A 13,656-nucleotide genomic window follows, 5' to 3' on the forward strand; every position below is an offset into this window, starting at 1 on the left:
TAACCTGAAGAAAAAGTTGTGGTCTAAGAAAGGAAAGTGGGCCGAAGAACTACCTTTTGTTCTTTGGGCAGATAGGACCACTTCAAAGAATGCTATTGGTCAGACTCCTTTCTCATTGGTGTTTGGAGCTAAAGCAGTTATCCCGATAGAGATGGTTATCCCTACAGCTAGAGTCAGTCATCAAAATCCCGAAGATAAAACTCAAAGTCTACTTGAAAATCTAGATGCAGTAGAAGAACTCAGGGATTTAGCAAAGATCAGAATGGCCTCTTATCAGCAAAAGATAGCAATGTCCTACAACAAGAATATCAGAGTTCGTAGATTTCAAGAAGGGGATTTGGTTTTCTGAAAAGCTTTTCAGAATACTACAAATCCTGCGGATGGAAGGCTCGCACGAAAATGGGAAGGTCCTTACTTGATTGAGTCAGAAGCAGGAAAGGGGGCATACAGATTGTCTAAGGGCTTGGAACGCTATCCACCTCAAAAAATATTTTATGTAAGACTTCTATCCCAAAGATAATTGCTATCCTGAGGAATGTAATAGCAATGTTAAAAAACTAAGGTATGTATTCGAATTTACATTTTTATCCATTTTTCAATATTATTATTCCTTTATCATGGTACTGACTTAAGTAACGGAGGGGTGTTAGCAAAGCTAACACCCACCCCTCACTTAGATTTGACTGTTTTGTAGCCTGAGGACATGTGGTATCCCCACATGGAACGAAATATATTTGGGCCTTATCGCCAGTTTCTTTGGGCCTTGTCGCCAGTATATTTGGGCCTAGTCGCCAGTTTCTTCGGCCTTTGTCGCCAGTTAAGGTATTATTCAATGCCTTCTAAGGTTTAAGGGGTTTTCACCTCTTCTTAAGATCGCCTATAGCGCACGTTTATTCGGCCGTAGTTTGAGAGACGGGGCCAGTACATGAAATATAGTGACTTGTTACCTCGTTATCCTCAGCTATTGGTTTGAATCTCAAGTTTATGGTAGATGTACCATTTCCTAAGGTTTAAGGGGTTTTCACCTCTTCTGAAGGGCCTTGTCGCCAGTTTATTCCTAAGGTTTAAAGGGTTTTCACCTCTTCTAAGGGCCTTGTCGCCGGTTGATTTGGGCCTTGTCGCCAATTTGTTTGGGCCTTGTCGCCAGTTTGTTTGGGCCTTGTCGCCAGAATTTCTGAAATTACTTTCAGGATAATGTTAACATTGCAGGTCTATCAAAATATCCTTATGACTGGAGGAGCATCCTGAAAGGTAATCTTATTACGAGGATGAAATGCTTTATACATTATCAGAGTTAGTTGCTATATGATTCTGGTATGATTTCATATTCGTAATTATCTTATATTTCATATTACTTATCTTATTTATGAGATGAATTTTATGACTTGGTATTGGTTTAATGACATAAACTTAAACTGTTATTAAAAAATTCCATTTCTAATGGATTCAATTTTTTCTCTAAAGAATCTAATGACACAAACATGGAAACAATACCAGTATAAGTCATAAAAGGTTGTTATACTAACATCATAATGCAGAAAAGGATGATTCAGGTTTCGCTCAAAACAGAGCCCATCCACCTGAACCATCATAATGTTCAAAAGACAGGAAATTAAAATTAGTTTGGGTTTCGTCCTGAACCAGGATCCCTCCACCCAAACTACTATCCTAAGCATGTTATATTATCCTTACACAACCAAAATAAAAATTGTCCAAACAACCATCAGAAACACGTTAAAACAACCTGGAAACCAGGTTCAAACCTTGTCACCTTCGCCATGCTCACCCTCCTTCTTCTCCGACTCCGTCACCTCACTAGCCTTGGTCTCCTTCATCTTCTCACTAGCACCAGCCTCCTTAACCACCTCATAGGTACCTGCCACATCAACTTCTTCAACCTTCTCACCCCTCAGCATCTTCAGCTTCTTCCTCCAAGCCGCAGAATTCCAGGAATCCATCGTATAGCACTTCGCTTGCACCTCCTCTGACATCTTGAGCATCGACTCCAGGATACTGGTGGCTGCAGACTTCTTGGCCTCTTCAATGAACTCAATCTTCTCCGACTCAAATGAGGCTCTGAGATCCACAATCTCTTTGTCCTTCTTTTTGAGAAGCTTTTTCTTTATGTCAGCAGCATGTAGAAGATTGACAATCTTGACCTCAGCCTCCTTCAAAGCCGATTCAGGGTCTTGGGATCTCCGGTGGTAACCTTCAGTTTTCTATTATTCCCAAAATTAACATAAGTTTTTCTGCAGATTGCTATTTTCAGGATAAACAAAGATACTTACTGTTACAAGGAAGTTAACGAGAGCTTGCAACTTCTCTACAGCATCGGTAGTACTCATGTCGGCAAAGGGCTCAGTCTCGGCTGAAGTGGTAGCCTTCCTTTTCTTCTGGGCAGCGCTCTTTTGGCGAGTGGTTGGAATCCTTGGCTTTGGGGAGAGAATCTTGGAGTGTTCCTGTTTCACCACGGTCCTATCCTTGATGAGATCGTCCAGGTCAACTAAACTGAAGGAAGATTTCGGCTTTGGCATCTCTGCACAATGATTTATCAAGTTATTCCCAGGAAAGTAAAATCCAAAGAATTCTATAAGATTCCCGAGATACTTACCATAAGACATGCTTTCAAGAGATTTCGCAGCAGTCACACTTGTTTCCCCTGTTTCTTCTTCTAACCAGAATTCCCTATCTTCTGCCGGAATTTTAAACAATGCCTTGAGCCTTCGATTCGTATCCTTCCTGTACCTTTTCAAATCCTCAAACACACCTGCAAAAAAGAAACCGTATTAAGATAAATCATTTGCAAAAAGAAATTCTATCCTAAGGATTTCCTACCCTTGTGAACCCATTTAATAGGCAAGCTCATTCCGTCATGAATAGAATCACGACGGACGAAAAAGAATTTTTTCTTCCAATCAGGGTCACTACCGGACACCTTGGGAACCATATAGAGACGGCTGGATTTAGATTGAAGGCAGTAGCGGAAAGACCCGTGTGTACGGAGGTTATAGGTTGCGGCTATCTCAGGCACACCTATGGACAACTCGTGGGTGTTATTCAATCAATCTACTATGGCTAAGACTCTCCACACCATTGTCATGACTTGGGAGTAACAGAATCCGGTGACATCAAAAAACTCCTTGATAGCGGAGAAAACGGATGTGAAAGGCCGATCGAAAAGGGGTAATGGAAAAAGAAAACCCAGGTTTTAGAAGAGAAGTCAGCCTTGATTTTAGGGTAGTATGGTCTAATAATGGCCTTAGTGGGTAACAAGCCTGAATCTTTCAAAAACCTAATGTCCAGATCTTTAAAAAGACACTGGTCTTCGTCAGTGGCGGGGATGTGAGCCTGGTCAACGAAGTCTTCCGAGGTTGTGAAGGAGAAAGGATTGGGCGTTTGAGGGGTTCTCTTCCTCATTATTGTTTGCATTGGAAGAAAAGTTTCAGAAAATTAAGAAGACAAGAGAGAAGAACTGACATGATTATGAACCGGTGGAGAGATTATTATTTTGAGATTGGGAAAGGCTTGATTATAACCTAAAAGGATGGTTATAGGGTCTCCTCAATCCGCGTGCATGTCCTTTCAAATAACAGAAAATATTTTTACTTTTTTTGAAAGTTGAAATTTTTACAGCTGTCACGCGCTATTTGTAAAAATTGGGGGCAATTGTTGTGTGCAGAATTTTTATCCTCAGGATTCGTTATGATTCAGGGATTCCGAGCTATCCTATCGATGCGAATATTCTGAAGATGATATTTGACTAATTCAATTGTCCTATATTATTTTTATTTATTTTGCAGATAAGACCACGTGTTAAATATGCTAATATGAACGTGGGTTTGCAACGGCTAGTGCTTGAACTTCGTCAACTTGAACGTGGGCGAGCAACGGATTATGGAAGAATTAGTCTAGGGTTTCCGGATTATTCGGGATTTCAGTTGTAACTTTTTCTTATTTAAACGTGCTGATAGATACATTTAGAACACACACTACACTTGTTTAGCGACTAGCAACTACTGTAACACTTAGCACTCGATTTTCTATCAGCTCCACCACTTGTAATCACCCTTTTACTATTAATAAAATTGACAGTGATAGTTTTCACCGTCCGGGATTTTTTGTGCCGGAGATTATCATAATCAAGGGCTTTTTCCCTCGTAATCAAATCGTTGTGTTCACTCATTTTACTATCAAGCACTCTACCTCACGTACTAATTTGATCAAAAGTTACTTTGTTAATTTTTGACCGAAACAATTAACATTTAATATAATTAGATGTTATTACCCGTTTAAGGGTCATCTAGGCTTGGTGAGACCCATACTTGTGAATTCGGGTTAAATGAATTAGAAGCCTTCATTTACAAATAAAATAATCTGGTTGCTTAAGAGAATTTAAGAAATTTTCGTTTATATATATACATATACTAGTTTTTATCCCCCGTATTACGGGGGTTGTTTTATATTATTTGTTCTAATATTTATTTATTTTTTGAATTTATATTTTTTATTGTATGAAAGTTAATAATATACTTATGATTTGATGATAAATTGTTTCAAAAATAAACTAGATGTTATAACCCGGTTTAAAAGCTATATGGTTTTGATGAGACCAAGACCCGTTTATTTCTTTAACTATAAAATTGGTTTTTTTTAATATAAATAATATTTATGAAAGTTAATAATATACTTATGGTTTGATGAGACCCAAAACCCGTTTATTTTTTTTTACTATAAAATTGGCTTTTTAATTTAAATAATATATATATATATCTTTTTTAAAATAAATTAGATATTAATTTTTAGTATATCCTATTTTATAGGATTTTTACATCAATAATTTGGTGAGAATAATTTTTAATTTTGAGATGTTATAACCCGTATAAGGAATATATGGGTTTGGTAAGACTCATACCCATGAATTCGGGTCAAATGCATGAGAAGCCTCCATTTAAAAATCAAGCAAATCTGGTGACTCCTAAAAAGGGGGAACGACCACATCACGACACGTAGGATTTTTATGTTTTCGTTTATATATATATTATATATTTTATATATATATATATATATATATATATATATATATATATATATATATAAGATAAGTCCATGTAAGTTAACCAATGGTAGGTAGTTCAATTTGTTGAATGTTATTCCATCTAATTAGTTGTTTTGAGCTCGAAACCTGCATTTCACAATCCTATCTTTTACTGATTTTTTTTAATATTATCTTGAGTTTGAAACCTGCATTTCACATTCTTTTTACTACTTTTTTTTTTATTTATCTTGTTAAGGTTGGGCAACATTACTTTATTTAATATGCCCCTTTTCTGATAAACCCATTTCATGAGTCTACCTTTTGTTAATATTAGTTTTGTTATATTATATTATTATTATTATTATATTTTAAGAACAAAAAGACTCTTTGATTTATAACCAAAATTCTTATGGAAGACTCACGATTCATATTCATATTTAAACTAGATCAATTTGCTAAAATTCTTTTATTTTGTTTATTGTTATCACAATTATCGTCATAATATTGACCTTTTATATACAAGTTGTTGTGTTTATATATATTTAGGGACCTCTTTTTTACTCGTCCCAAGCCCTTGATTTTTACAGACTCTCGGGAACAACCCTGTATATCTTAGAGAGATGCCCATGTGGAATTGGGAGAAGGTTCTTGTCAACCCTCAATTTCCAAATATAGCATGCAAGGTTAAGCCATCTATTTTAAACATGCATCTTGGAGCCAGAATCATCATTCATTTTTATGAGAGAATCAAAGAGTTTGATTTTATCAATAAAAAGATTAGTCCTATACGAGGATTAAAGAAGACGTAAAACTATTATTGATTCTTTATGTAAAGAATAAGTGGAAGTTGGTGGAGTTAGAATGGGTGACATGGTGCAATTTTTCATTCTAGATTATCATGTAATTTGGTGTGGAAGTTGTATTTGGGTGTAACATTATTGTTCTCCTGCATCTAGTTACTTGTCAGTCGCTTTGTTAATAAAACTTGGCCGTTCAAGAAAAATGTGATTTAGGTTAACATGAGTTTGCATTACCTATTTGGTTTAATATTAATATTCTTATAATTAAATATAAATTCATCATTCTACACTCATATTCATTTTAAATCTTTAAAAATTAAACATAATTGATTAAGAATACTATTCTATAAAAACTTATCCATAAATAATTTAAAGTGTAGGAAATATTTATACATATATGTATAATTTAAATGATATTCAAAAAAATGTCCGGTTATTTGTTGATACTATTTAGATCAATTTTTCAATGTATTAATCTCGCTTAAATCCAACACAATAATCCGATATTTATTATTAAGGGTTTTCTATTTTCCGGGTGATACAATTTATTTCTTATGTAGTTGTGTTTAAATATTTTTTATTTCAATTTCGGACATTAAGATTCGCAGTATCCTCTACCTTTGGTTTGATTCATATTTATTTAACAATAATGTGATCTTAACTAGATGGATGCTAGTGTTTGTAGTAATGTCTATTAAGGAAGAGGAGCAATGCTAGAAACTGGAAAAGTTGAAATTTTATTATCTTAGGAAAACCAGCAAATTGTTTTTACCACTAAGATGCAAATTATGAAAGTTGTCGATGATTAATAAAGTACAGCTGATGTAATTAAGTGTATCTTATTGTTGTTGGTGTGTGTTGGTCATTTGAATAAGGTATCCCTCCCAAGAAATCAACAGTCATGAATTCTTGTCTTTCTTTTGATGAATGGCAATGCATAAGAAGAGAAGACGAATCGTATAACCCACTTTTATCCGTAGTAGTTGTAGCAATACCATAACCAGCTGGACCTGTCTCCGTAAGCATTGCACCAAAGGAAGTGGTAGTATTACAATAATCCATGGTAGTGGATCCCCTCAAGAGAACAGGGGAGAAGGTGTTGTCACTTACCTTTGCCCCCATCTCTGCCGCTTTCTGTAGCAACGCAGTTGCTGAGGTATAAGCAACAGTGCCTACTATCGAGGATGGCCGATTAAATATTGGATCAAAATCATTAGACAGTAATGATTTATCATGAGATATGATATGTGGCTCTCCAACTTTTAGGTTCATTTTGTAGTTTTCTTCCGTAAGCGCATCACAAAAGGCTCTATGGGTGACGAAGCTATCCTTCCTGCATGAACAAAGAAAATACTAGGCTTCAAGAGTTGGAGAAGGTTTATTTGGTGGTAGGAGGTACAACTGTACAAGCAAGTAAGTAGATAGAGATTCATGACCTTGAAAAAATGGTTCCGCGATCACAATGATATTCACGTGTGCCGCAAATCTTGGCATGAGCTTTCCAGTCAGACTGGACCGCATAACGTTTGGAGCACTTGTCACATTTCCATTTCTTCTCGCCATGCTTCCTACAGAAATGCTTCTTTATGCCAGTCAAATCACCCAAAGCTCGAGTAGGATCATGGTGCACGCAGTTTGGCTCTGGACAAACATACACCCTCTTTTTCACTTGAATATTGGCTGGCCTTTGCTTTAGCTTCCATGGCAAGTTGTGGCCTCTCCTGTGGAGTTGAAGGTTCTGATCTCTTTGAAATCCTTTATGGCAAACTTCGCATATATACCGATTTGTGGCCATTAAAGTCCTTGGAGACAAGGCCACAACTTCAGCATCAGGATCTGAATTCAAAATCAATATCAAAATGTAATTAATATATATATAGTATTCTTGATTTCTGCTACAAATCGATCAATTAACGAAACGGGAATGGAACTTGCCTGGATTCCCAGGGAGATTGCGTTTCTTCTTTAGTTTCAAGGTTGTAGTGTTTTGGCTTGCATTAGTGTCGAAGCGTTCATCATCTTCTTCGAAATCTTGGACAAAGTTGGACATGTCTTGTAATCAATTAACTAGTGTTGGGAACCATTAATATAAGGGGACTTGAGCACAGTAACATACAAAAGGAATCGTATCATGACTACGTCTTTTTTGGGCTTTTGTCCTTGTCAACAGGTTGATCAGTCGGCATATAAACGGGTGAAGACATATGATCAAGTATCGGACTCCAAACGAAGAGACAAATTAGCCTTCTGATTACCATTTTATTTACAATGCATATATATTTTTTATATAGATTTGTCAGTGTATGCCTAATTACTTGTCCTTCACTTTGCACTCTTTTATTTGTTTGTATATATTAATACTTGATACTTGGAATCCCACAACATACAACTTAAATAGTGTTAGAACCAAAAAAGTTTTAGGAAACAACTATGTGAGAATTGTAAATTTTCCACAAATTGCATGTTGGTGATAAAAGGCATTGGATTGCCTTGAGTTATTTCCATTAACATGAATTGCAATTATAAAACCTTTGGGCCTAATTGTTTGCTTAATTTGACACAAATCATTTTCATTTTGAGATTGGATTGTTGCTTAATTTGTTTATTAGTTTAGGTGATTTTGTTTCATTTTGGTCGGTTTTTTCGTTTGGTTGATGCATTTATTACAAACGACATGTAACACCAGTGACACAACCCAATTTTAAGAACCACCAAACATATCTTATCAATGTTAAGCTGCTGCAAGTTAACCATAACTCGAAACATGTTTCATTTGTTCTTACACGTACAGTCGGCATATTATCCAAGTTACAATGCAAAAAAGATTGCAACTTCAATTACTAAACCGATGACTGCGAAAATTACAAATAAGGTTGAAGGTATCTCCCCAAGTTGCGTCATGATTCCCCATATCGTCAACCCGAATGAATATCACTTGTGAACAATTCCCCTTTTTACCCTTTTCTTCTTCAAAAATTTTAAACACCAAATTAGTAATTATGAAATAATGAAATGATGACCAAGAAGAAGGTTTAAGAGTCTCACTTCTTGTCATCTGTATTTGTATCAGTGGTCCAAACTATATCTTTTAATCCTAATGAAAAGTTCTTGTAGAACTGTCATTCAATAAACATAAATAAAAATATTAAAAGATATACAACATTATATTAAGATCAGACAAATGGTAGATATTGTTACTTACATTGTGAAACTCCAATGTGTCACCACCAGTTTTCCTGAGCTCCACCATGTGCAGTGAAGGGGCCACTTCAAAAACCTCTGTTGCCACTGCAAGGTGGCCCTTTCTTCCGGTTTTGTCGCCTTGTAATTTCATCTGTAATGTAACGGTATAATTTATAACATGACCATTATACCCTTCTCTTTTTTGCAAAACCATCATATTTTGATGCGAGTTTTAAGGAAAATGTATATTTTTCATAAATTTAAATAGGGGTATATATGATGTTATACTTTCGTGATTTCATCGTACAATTAATAATATGACCATTATACCCTTCCTGTAAACTATCATATTCTGATGCAAGTTTTAAGGAAAAGGTATAAATCTCATAAATTTGAAAATGGTAATGTGATATATGAAATCATCCTTTTCAATGATATGTAATTAATAAGTTAAATTAAAGAACATTTATTATTGAATATTAAACTATTAATACCTTATAATTTCGTTTGTGAACATTGAAACCCATGGGTTTAGCAGCTTCCTCAATTTTAGACATGATCTCATTAGCAGGACACTTTGAAGCAAAACTTGTTTCTCTTTTTACAAGACCCTGCTTCACATTAATTCAAGAAAAAAAATTAATATTTTTCGTTATTTTTGTTATTCAAGCAAACTTTTTAAAAAAAAACTATAACATACCTTCTGCTTCTCAAACATATTTTCTAAACTGAAACTTTGTGACCGAGATATCAACTCAAACGCGTTCATGGATTCAGGTTTCTCTTTCTTTTCTATAACAAGATGTTCCTGACAAATAAATAAAATCAAATTATTTAATATATGAATCTATTAATTTAGTCATTTTATATAAGAGAAAATAATCATTAACACAACCTTGGATTCATTAAAAACAGCATCAACATCATCAAGGTTCACATCTCCTTCCTGCTCAAAATGAGGGGGTTTATACCCTTTCTTGAACCATTCATTTTCCAAGATTTCAGGAATAGTTATCCTCTGAAATGGAACTTTATGTCAAAAAAATAATTTCATGATTTATAAATGCTAAAATATCAAGAAAGCCACTCACTGTGCGCGGGTTTGGATCAAGAATTCGTGCCAATAGTTTCTTTGCACCGGTTGAAAACCATGGCGGGCATCTATAATCAGCCTTCTCAATCTGAAAAAAGTTAAGATGATTCTTCAATTACAAAAAATAAAAACAAAACAAAACTATAAAAAAAAGTGTTATTAATATCATAAAAAAAATCATACTTTCTTATTTTACACGAAAACTCACTCAACCCATTTTATAAGTTAAGTTCCTGAATGTGTTTAAAAAAAAACATCTACAACCCAATCTCGGCATGAAGTTCTAAAATACATGAAGTTTTTTTGTGCAAACTGTTAATGTCACCTTATCAAAATTTAACGAGTTTAGGAGGTAACAAGTTATTACTTAAGTTATTTTATTCACATATACGTGCATTCTAAACAAGTTCAGAGACTTTCGTGTTTCTTTGTCGATTTTATAGACGTTGATATACAAAATCTGGGTTGAAAGACTTTCTCATGTAAATAAGATAGCATGATGGATTTTATTGTATATAGTATTTACCAATAGTAAAAGTATTAAACTTACTTTCCTATATAAACTCATGAGGTTTGCTTCATCAAATGGTAAGTACCCTGCCATAAGTACAAAAAGGATAACTCCACATGACCATATATCAGAGGCTGCACCATTATATTTCTGTAGAGTCAAAACCTGAAAACAAAATACTTTGTAAATTTTCGCCTTTTAATTGGTAAACTTAGAATCTATAACTAGTTAATTACCTCAGGAGCAACATAATTTGGTGTCCCACATGCTGTATGTAACATCCCATTTTCCTAAATAACAAAAAAGATTTTAAAATTTTATGATTTTCATTAACAAGTCACTAGAGAATCATCACCAATTATATACCACTTGCTGAGATAATCCAAAGTCTGAAACTTTTAAAACACCATATGAGTCCAATAGCAGATTTTCAGGCTGCAATGTATGAATATTAGCAATTCGTTCAAAGTAAAACATAAAATATCACTTTCGCTAATCAACAACATAATATCGTTTATTTTTATACAAGCATAGCCTATGTATAAACGAACTGAACATCCAGTGAACAGTTTAGTGGAAAGTTCACTTCGTTTATGTTAAGTTATTTAATAAACGGACAAACATGAAAATAAAATTGTTCATTTACTTAAATAAACGAGCACGAACACATGTTTTTTTACTTCCGTTTATTAAAATTCGTTTATGTACGTTCGTTAATAGATTTATTTAAACTTTTTGGCCCATTACAACTTATTCTAGTGTTAATAACTTTTTAGGCCCTAACACATTGTTCTTCACATTACTTTTAACTAATTTTAGCTCAGTTATTTTTTTTATCGATGTTAGTTATGTTCGTTTGTTTTTGTTCATAATCGTTTGTTTATACCGTTAACGAATGAACATAAACGGAATTCAAACATGTTCCTTTCCTTAACGAACAAATATGAACAAGAAAACAGCATTCGTTTAAGTGTTCATGTTAGATTGTTTGTTCGATTAAAGTCAAATCCCTGTCCTTGTTCGTTCGGTTGGTTTACAAGCCCAAAGATCGCTCGCCGAAATAAACATTCTATAGTCAAATATAAAGAAACTAATAGCAATTGAACCTTGAGATCTCTGTGATACACGTCTCTGCTATGACAATAATCAACCGCATTAATGAGTTGTTGAAAGTATCTTCGAGCTTCATCTTCTTGAAGTCTCCCATGTTTGGCCTGTATAGCAACACAGTAGGAAAAAAACACGGGATCAGTACTAGTTAGCAGGGTATCGGTGAGGCCCGTGAGTTTTTCCATAATGTGTTCTCATTCCATATATCACTAACTGAACCATATAATGAAAAAAAAAGTACTTACTATTTGGTCAAAAAGCTCTCCTCCATCAACATACTCAAGAACAATATAGATCTTTGTTTTGCTTGCCATAACCTATTAAGATATAACAGAATAAAAATATAATCAAAATATTTTTTAAAATCAAAATAAATTGTCAAAAAACAATATATATTTATTAATTAGGGATTGTGTGAATACAATTAATATTGATGCATTTAAGGATGTCAATATCACAGGGAATAAACAAATTGAATTATGAGTCATTGATAATGATAAATATCATAATATTCAAATCAAACACTAAGCCTAATTTTAAAAAAGTACCAAGATTCACTAACCTAACTAAACCAAACAAATCATTGAATAAACAATGAATCAAAACTTGATTGCAACAAGCCAGAAATCAAAACTAACTAACCATACCTTGTACAACTTGAAAACGTTAAAATTTTTGATTAAATTAAAAAACAAAAAAAAGTATCATACCGAAACCAATTTATCGATTTTTATTTTTTATTTTAAATTTTAAGTAATCTGTAATAGTTTAACCCAAATATTCAGTTTAGTCTCAACTTCATTATTTTTAGTCAACTTTTCTTTTCAGCCCTAAATTTTCAATCACAACTGACAAAACTTAACCGAATCATTTTCGAGAACTCAAAAAGAAAAATTTTGGTTTTCGGTTCGGCTGTAACTCAAAATAGAGATATTCAAAAAGCCCGCGGGGCTCACTCAAATCTTGCTAAACCAAATTCAAAAAATCTAAATCGAAAATAGCTTGATTTAAAATCGAGTCGAGCTGAAGCCTGGGGTGGCTCGGCTTGATGGCTCGACTCAAACCAAAAAAACCAAAAACAAACTGTTTAAAGAACTCAAAAAGCGAAATTTCGGTTTCATCTCGACTTTAGCTCAAAACGGAACCGAAATTGCCATTATGCACATCCCAACAATTAGTTAAAAAAAACAAATTGAATCGGAATTCTAACCCATAACTCAAAATTAATGAATTGATCACATATAATTCAAATCTAACTAAACCACACAAAACCCATAACTCAAAAGTAACCATATACCTCATACAACTTCAAAACATTAGGATGCTTAATAAACTTCATCGTCGAAATCTCTCGTTTCATCTAGCAAATTAACAAACAAGCAACACATAAACAAACATTCTATTCAAAAACAAATTAATATACAAAAAACCAAAAGAAACAATTAACCAACTTGTTCAACCATCTTGTGCTTAAGTATACGATCACGATCAATGATCTTAATGGCAACGGGTTCACCGGTAACCGTGTTTCGGGCAAACTTGACTTTGGCGAAGCTTCCTTCGCCTAAAGTCTTGCCGATTTCGTAATTACCGACTCGGGTTGTCCTCTTCTTCAAGCTGCCACTGCTCATTATGGACTATTGCAATGATATGATTATTATTATTATTATTAAGCAGGAAATAGAGTATGAAAGAAATGGACGGAATGAAATGGTTTGGAAGGATAGATAGAGATACATACGAATGAAGGATATGCATGAGATGGGGTGTGGGGCCCACACGTATATTACGCGATATATGTAACTAATTGTAGGACCCCATGCACCATACTGTAGGTGTGCAGTCAATGATTGATTGTTTTTATATTAATATTTTGTTTTCATAAGGTTGATGTAACTTTTTTATGTTTTTTCATTCTGAGCAT

The 13,656-nt window shown here is 34.1% G+C and overlaps 2 protein-coding genes across 4 annotated transcripts; both read right to left on the minus strand.

The window, feature by feature from the left end:
• Positions 1-6,525: 6,525 nt before the first annotated feature.
• LOC143530238 (protein indeterminate-domain 12-like) lies at positions 6,526-8,270 on the minus strand. The gene is made up of 2 exons (XM_077025833.1): positions 7,272-8,270; positions 6,526-7,168 (listed from the first exon to the last, which is right to left on the minus strand). The coding sequence occupies exons 1-2, from the start codon at positions 7,628-7,630 to the stop codon at positions 6,664-6,666; spliced, it is 864 nt and encodes a 287-aa protein (XP_076881948.1). The 5' UTR covers positions 7,631-8,270; the 3' UTR covers positions 6,526-6,663.
• Positions 8,271-8,572: 302 nt separating this feature from the next.
• Positions 8,573-13,367, minus strand: LOC143530237 (CBL-interacting serine/threonine-protein kinase 9-like). 3 transcript variants are annotated; one of them, XM_077025831.1, is made up of 14 exons: positions 13,184-13,367; positions 13,030-13,092; positions 11,978-12,049; positions 11,729-11,836; positions 10,989-11,057; positions 10,859-10,912; positions 10,662-10,787; positions 10,110-10,199; positions 9,914-10,036; positions 9,719-9,826; positions 9,513-9,629; positions 9,038-9,169; positions 8,881-8,951; positions 8,573-8,799 (listed from the first exon to the last, which is right to left on the minus strand). In XM_077025831.1, the coding sequence occupies exons 1-14, from the start codon at positions 13,361-13,363 to the stop codon at positions 8,790-8,792; spliced, it is 1,323 nt and encodes a 440-aa protein (XP_076881946.1). In that variant the 5' UTR covers positions 13,364-13,367; the 3' UTR covers positions 8,573-8,789. The 3 variants fall into 3 exon arrangements, with proteins under 3 accessions (XP_076881946.1, XP_076881945.1, XP_076881947.1); XM_077025830.1 differs by having other exon boundaries at positions 8,573-8,802; XM_077025832.1 differs by lacking the exon at positions 8,573-8,799 and having other exon boundaries at positions 9,034-9,169.
• Positions 13,368-13,656: the final 289 nt, after the last annotated feature.

This window comes from Bidens hawaiensis, unplaced genomic scaffold, assembly GCF_021521415.1.
Source record: "Bidens hawaiensis isolate Kalapana, Puna unplaced genomic scaffold, B.hawaiensis_p1.1 tig00008869_1, whole genome shotgun sequence".
Taxonomy (NCBI): Eukaryota; Viridiplantae; Streptophyta; class Magnoliopsida; order Asterales; family Asteraceae; genus Bidens; species Bidens hawaiensis.

What these genes read in the sequence shown, in the direction of transcription:
- LOC143530238 (XM_077025833.1), bottom strand. Translation starts at nt 7,630, where the DNA reads ATGGCCACAAATCGGTATATATGCGAAGTTTGCCATAAAGGATTTCAA. An exon ending in CGCGGAACCATTTTTTCAAG is followed by an intron (nt 7,169 to 7,271) that starts GTCATGAATCTC and finishes TTGTTCATGCAG; the next exon opens with GAAGGATAGCTTCGTCACCC.
- LOC143530237 (XM_077025830.1), bottom strand. Translation starts at nt 13,363, where the DNA reads ATGAGCAGTGGCAGCTTGAAGAAGAGGACAACCCGAGTCGGTAATTAC. An exon ending in AGCACAAGATGGTTGAACAA is followed by an intron (nt 13,093 to 13,183) that starts GTTGGTTAATTG and finishes TTAATTTGCTAG; the next exon opens with ATGAAACGAGAGATTTCGAC. An exon ending in CAAATTATGTTGCTCCTGAG is followed by an intron (nt 10,788 to 10,858) that starts GTAATTAACTAG and finishes TTTTGTTTTCAG; the next exon opens with GTTTTGACTCTACAGAAATA.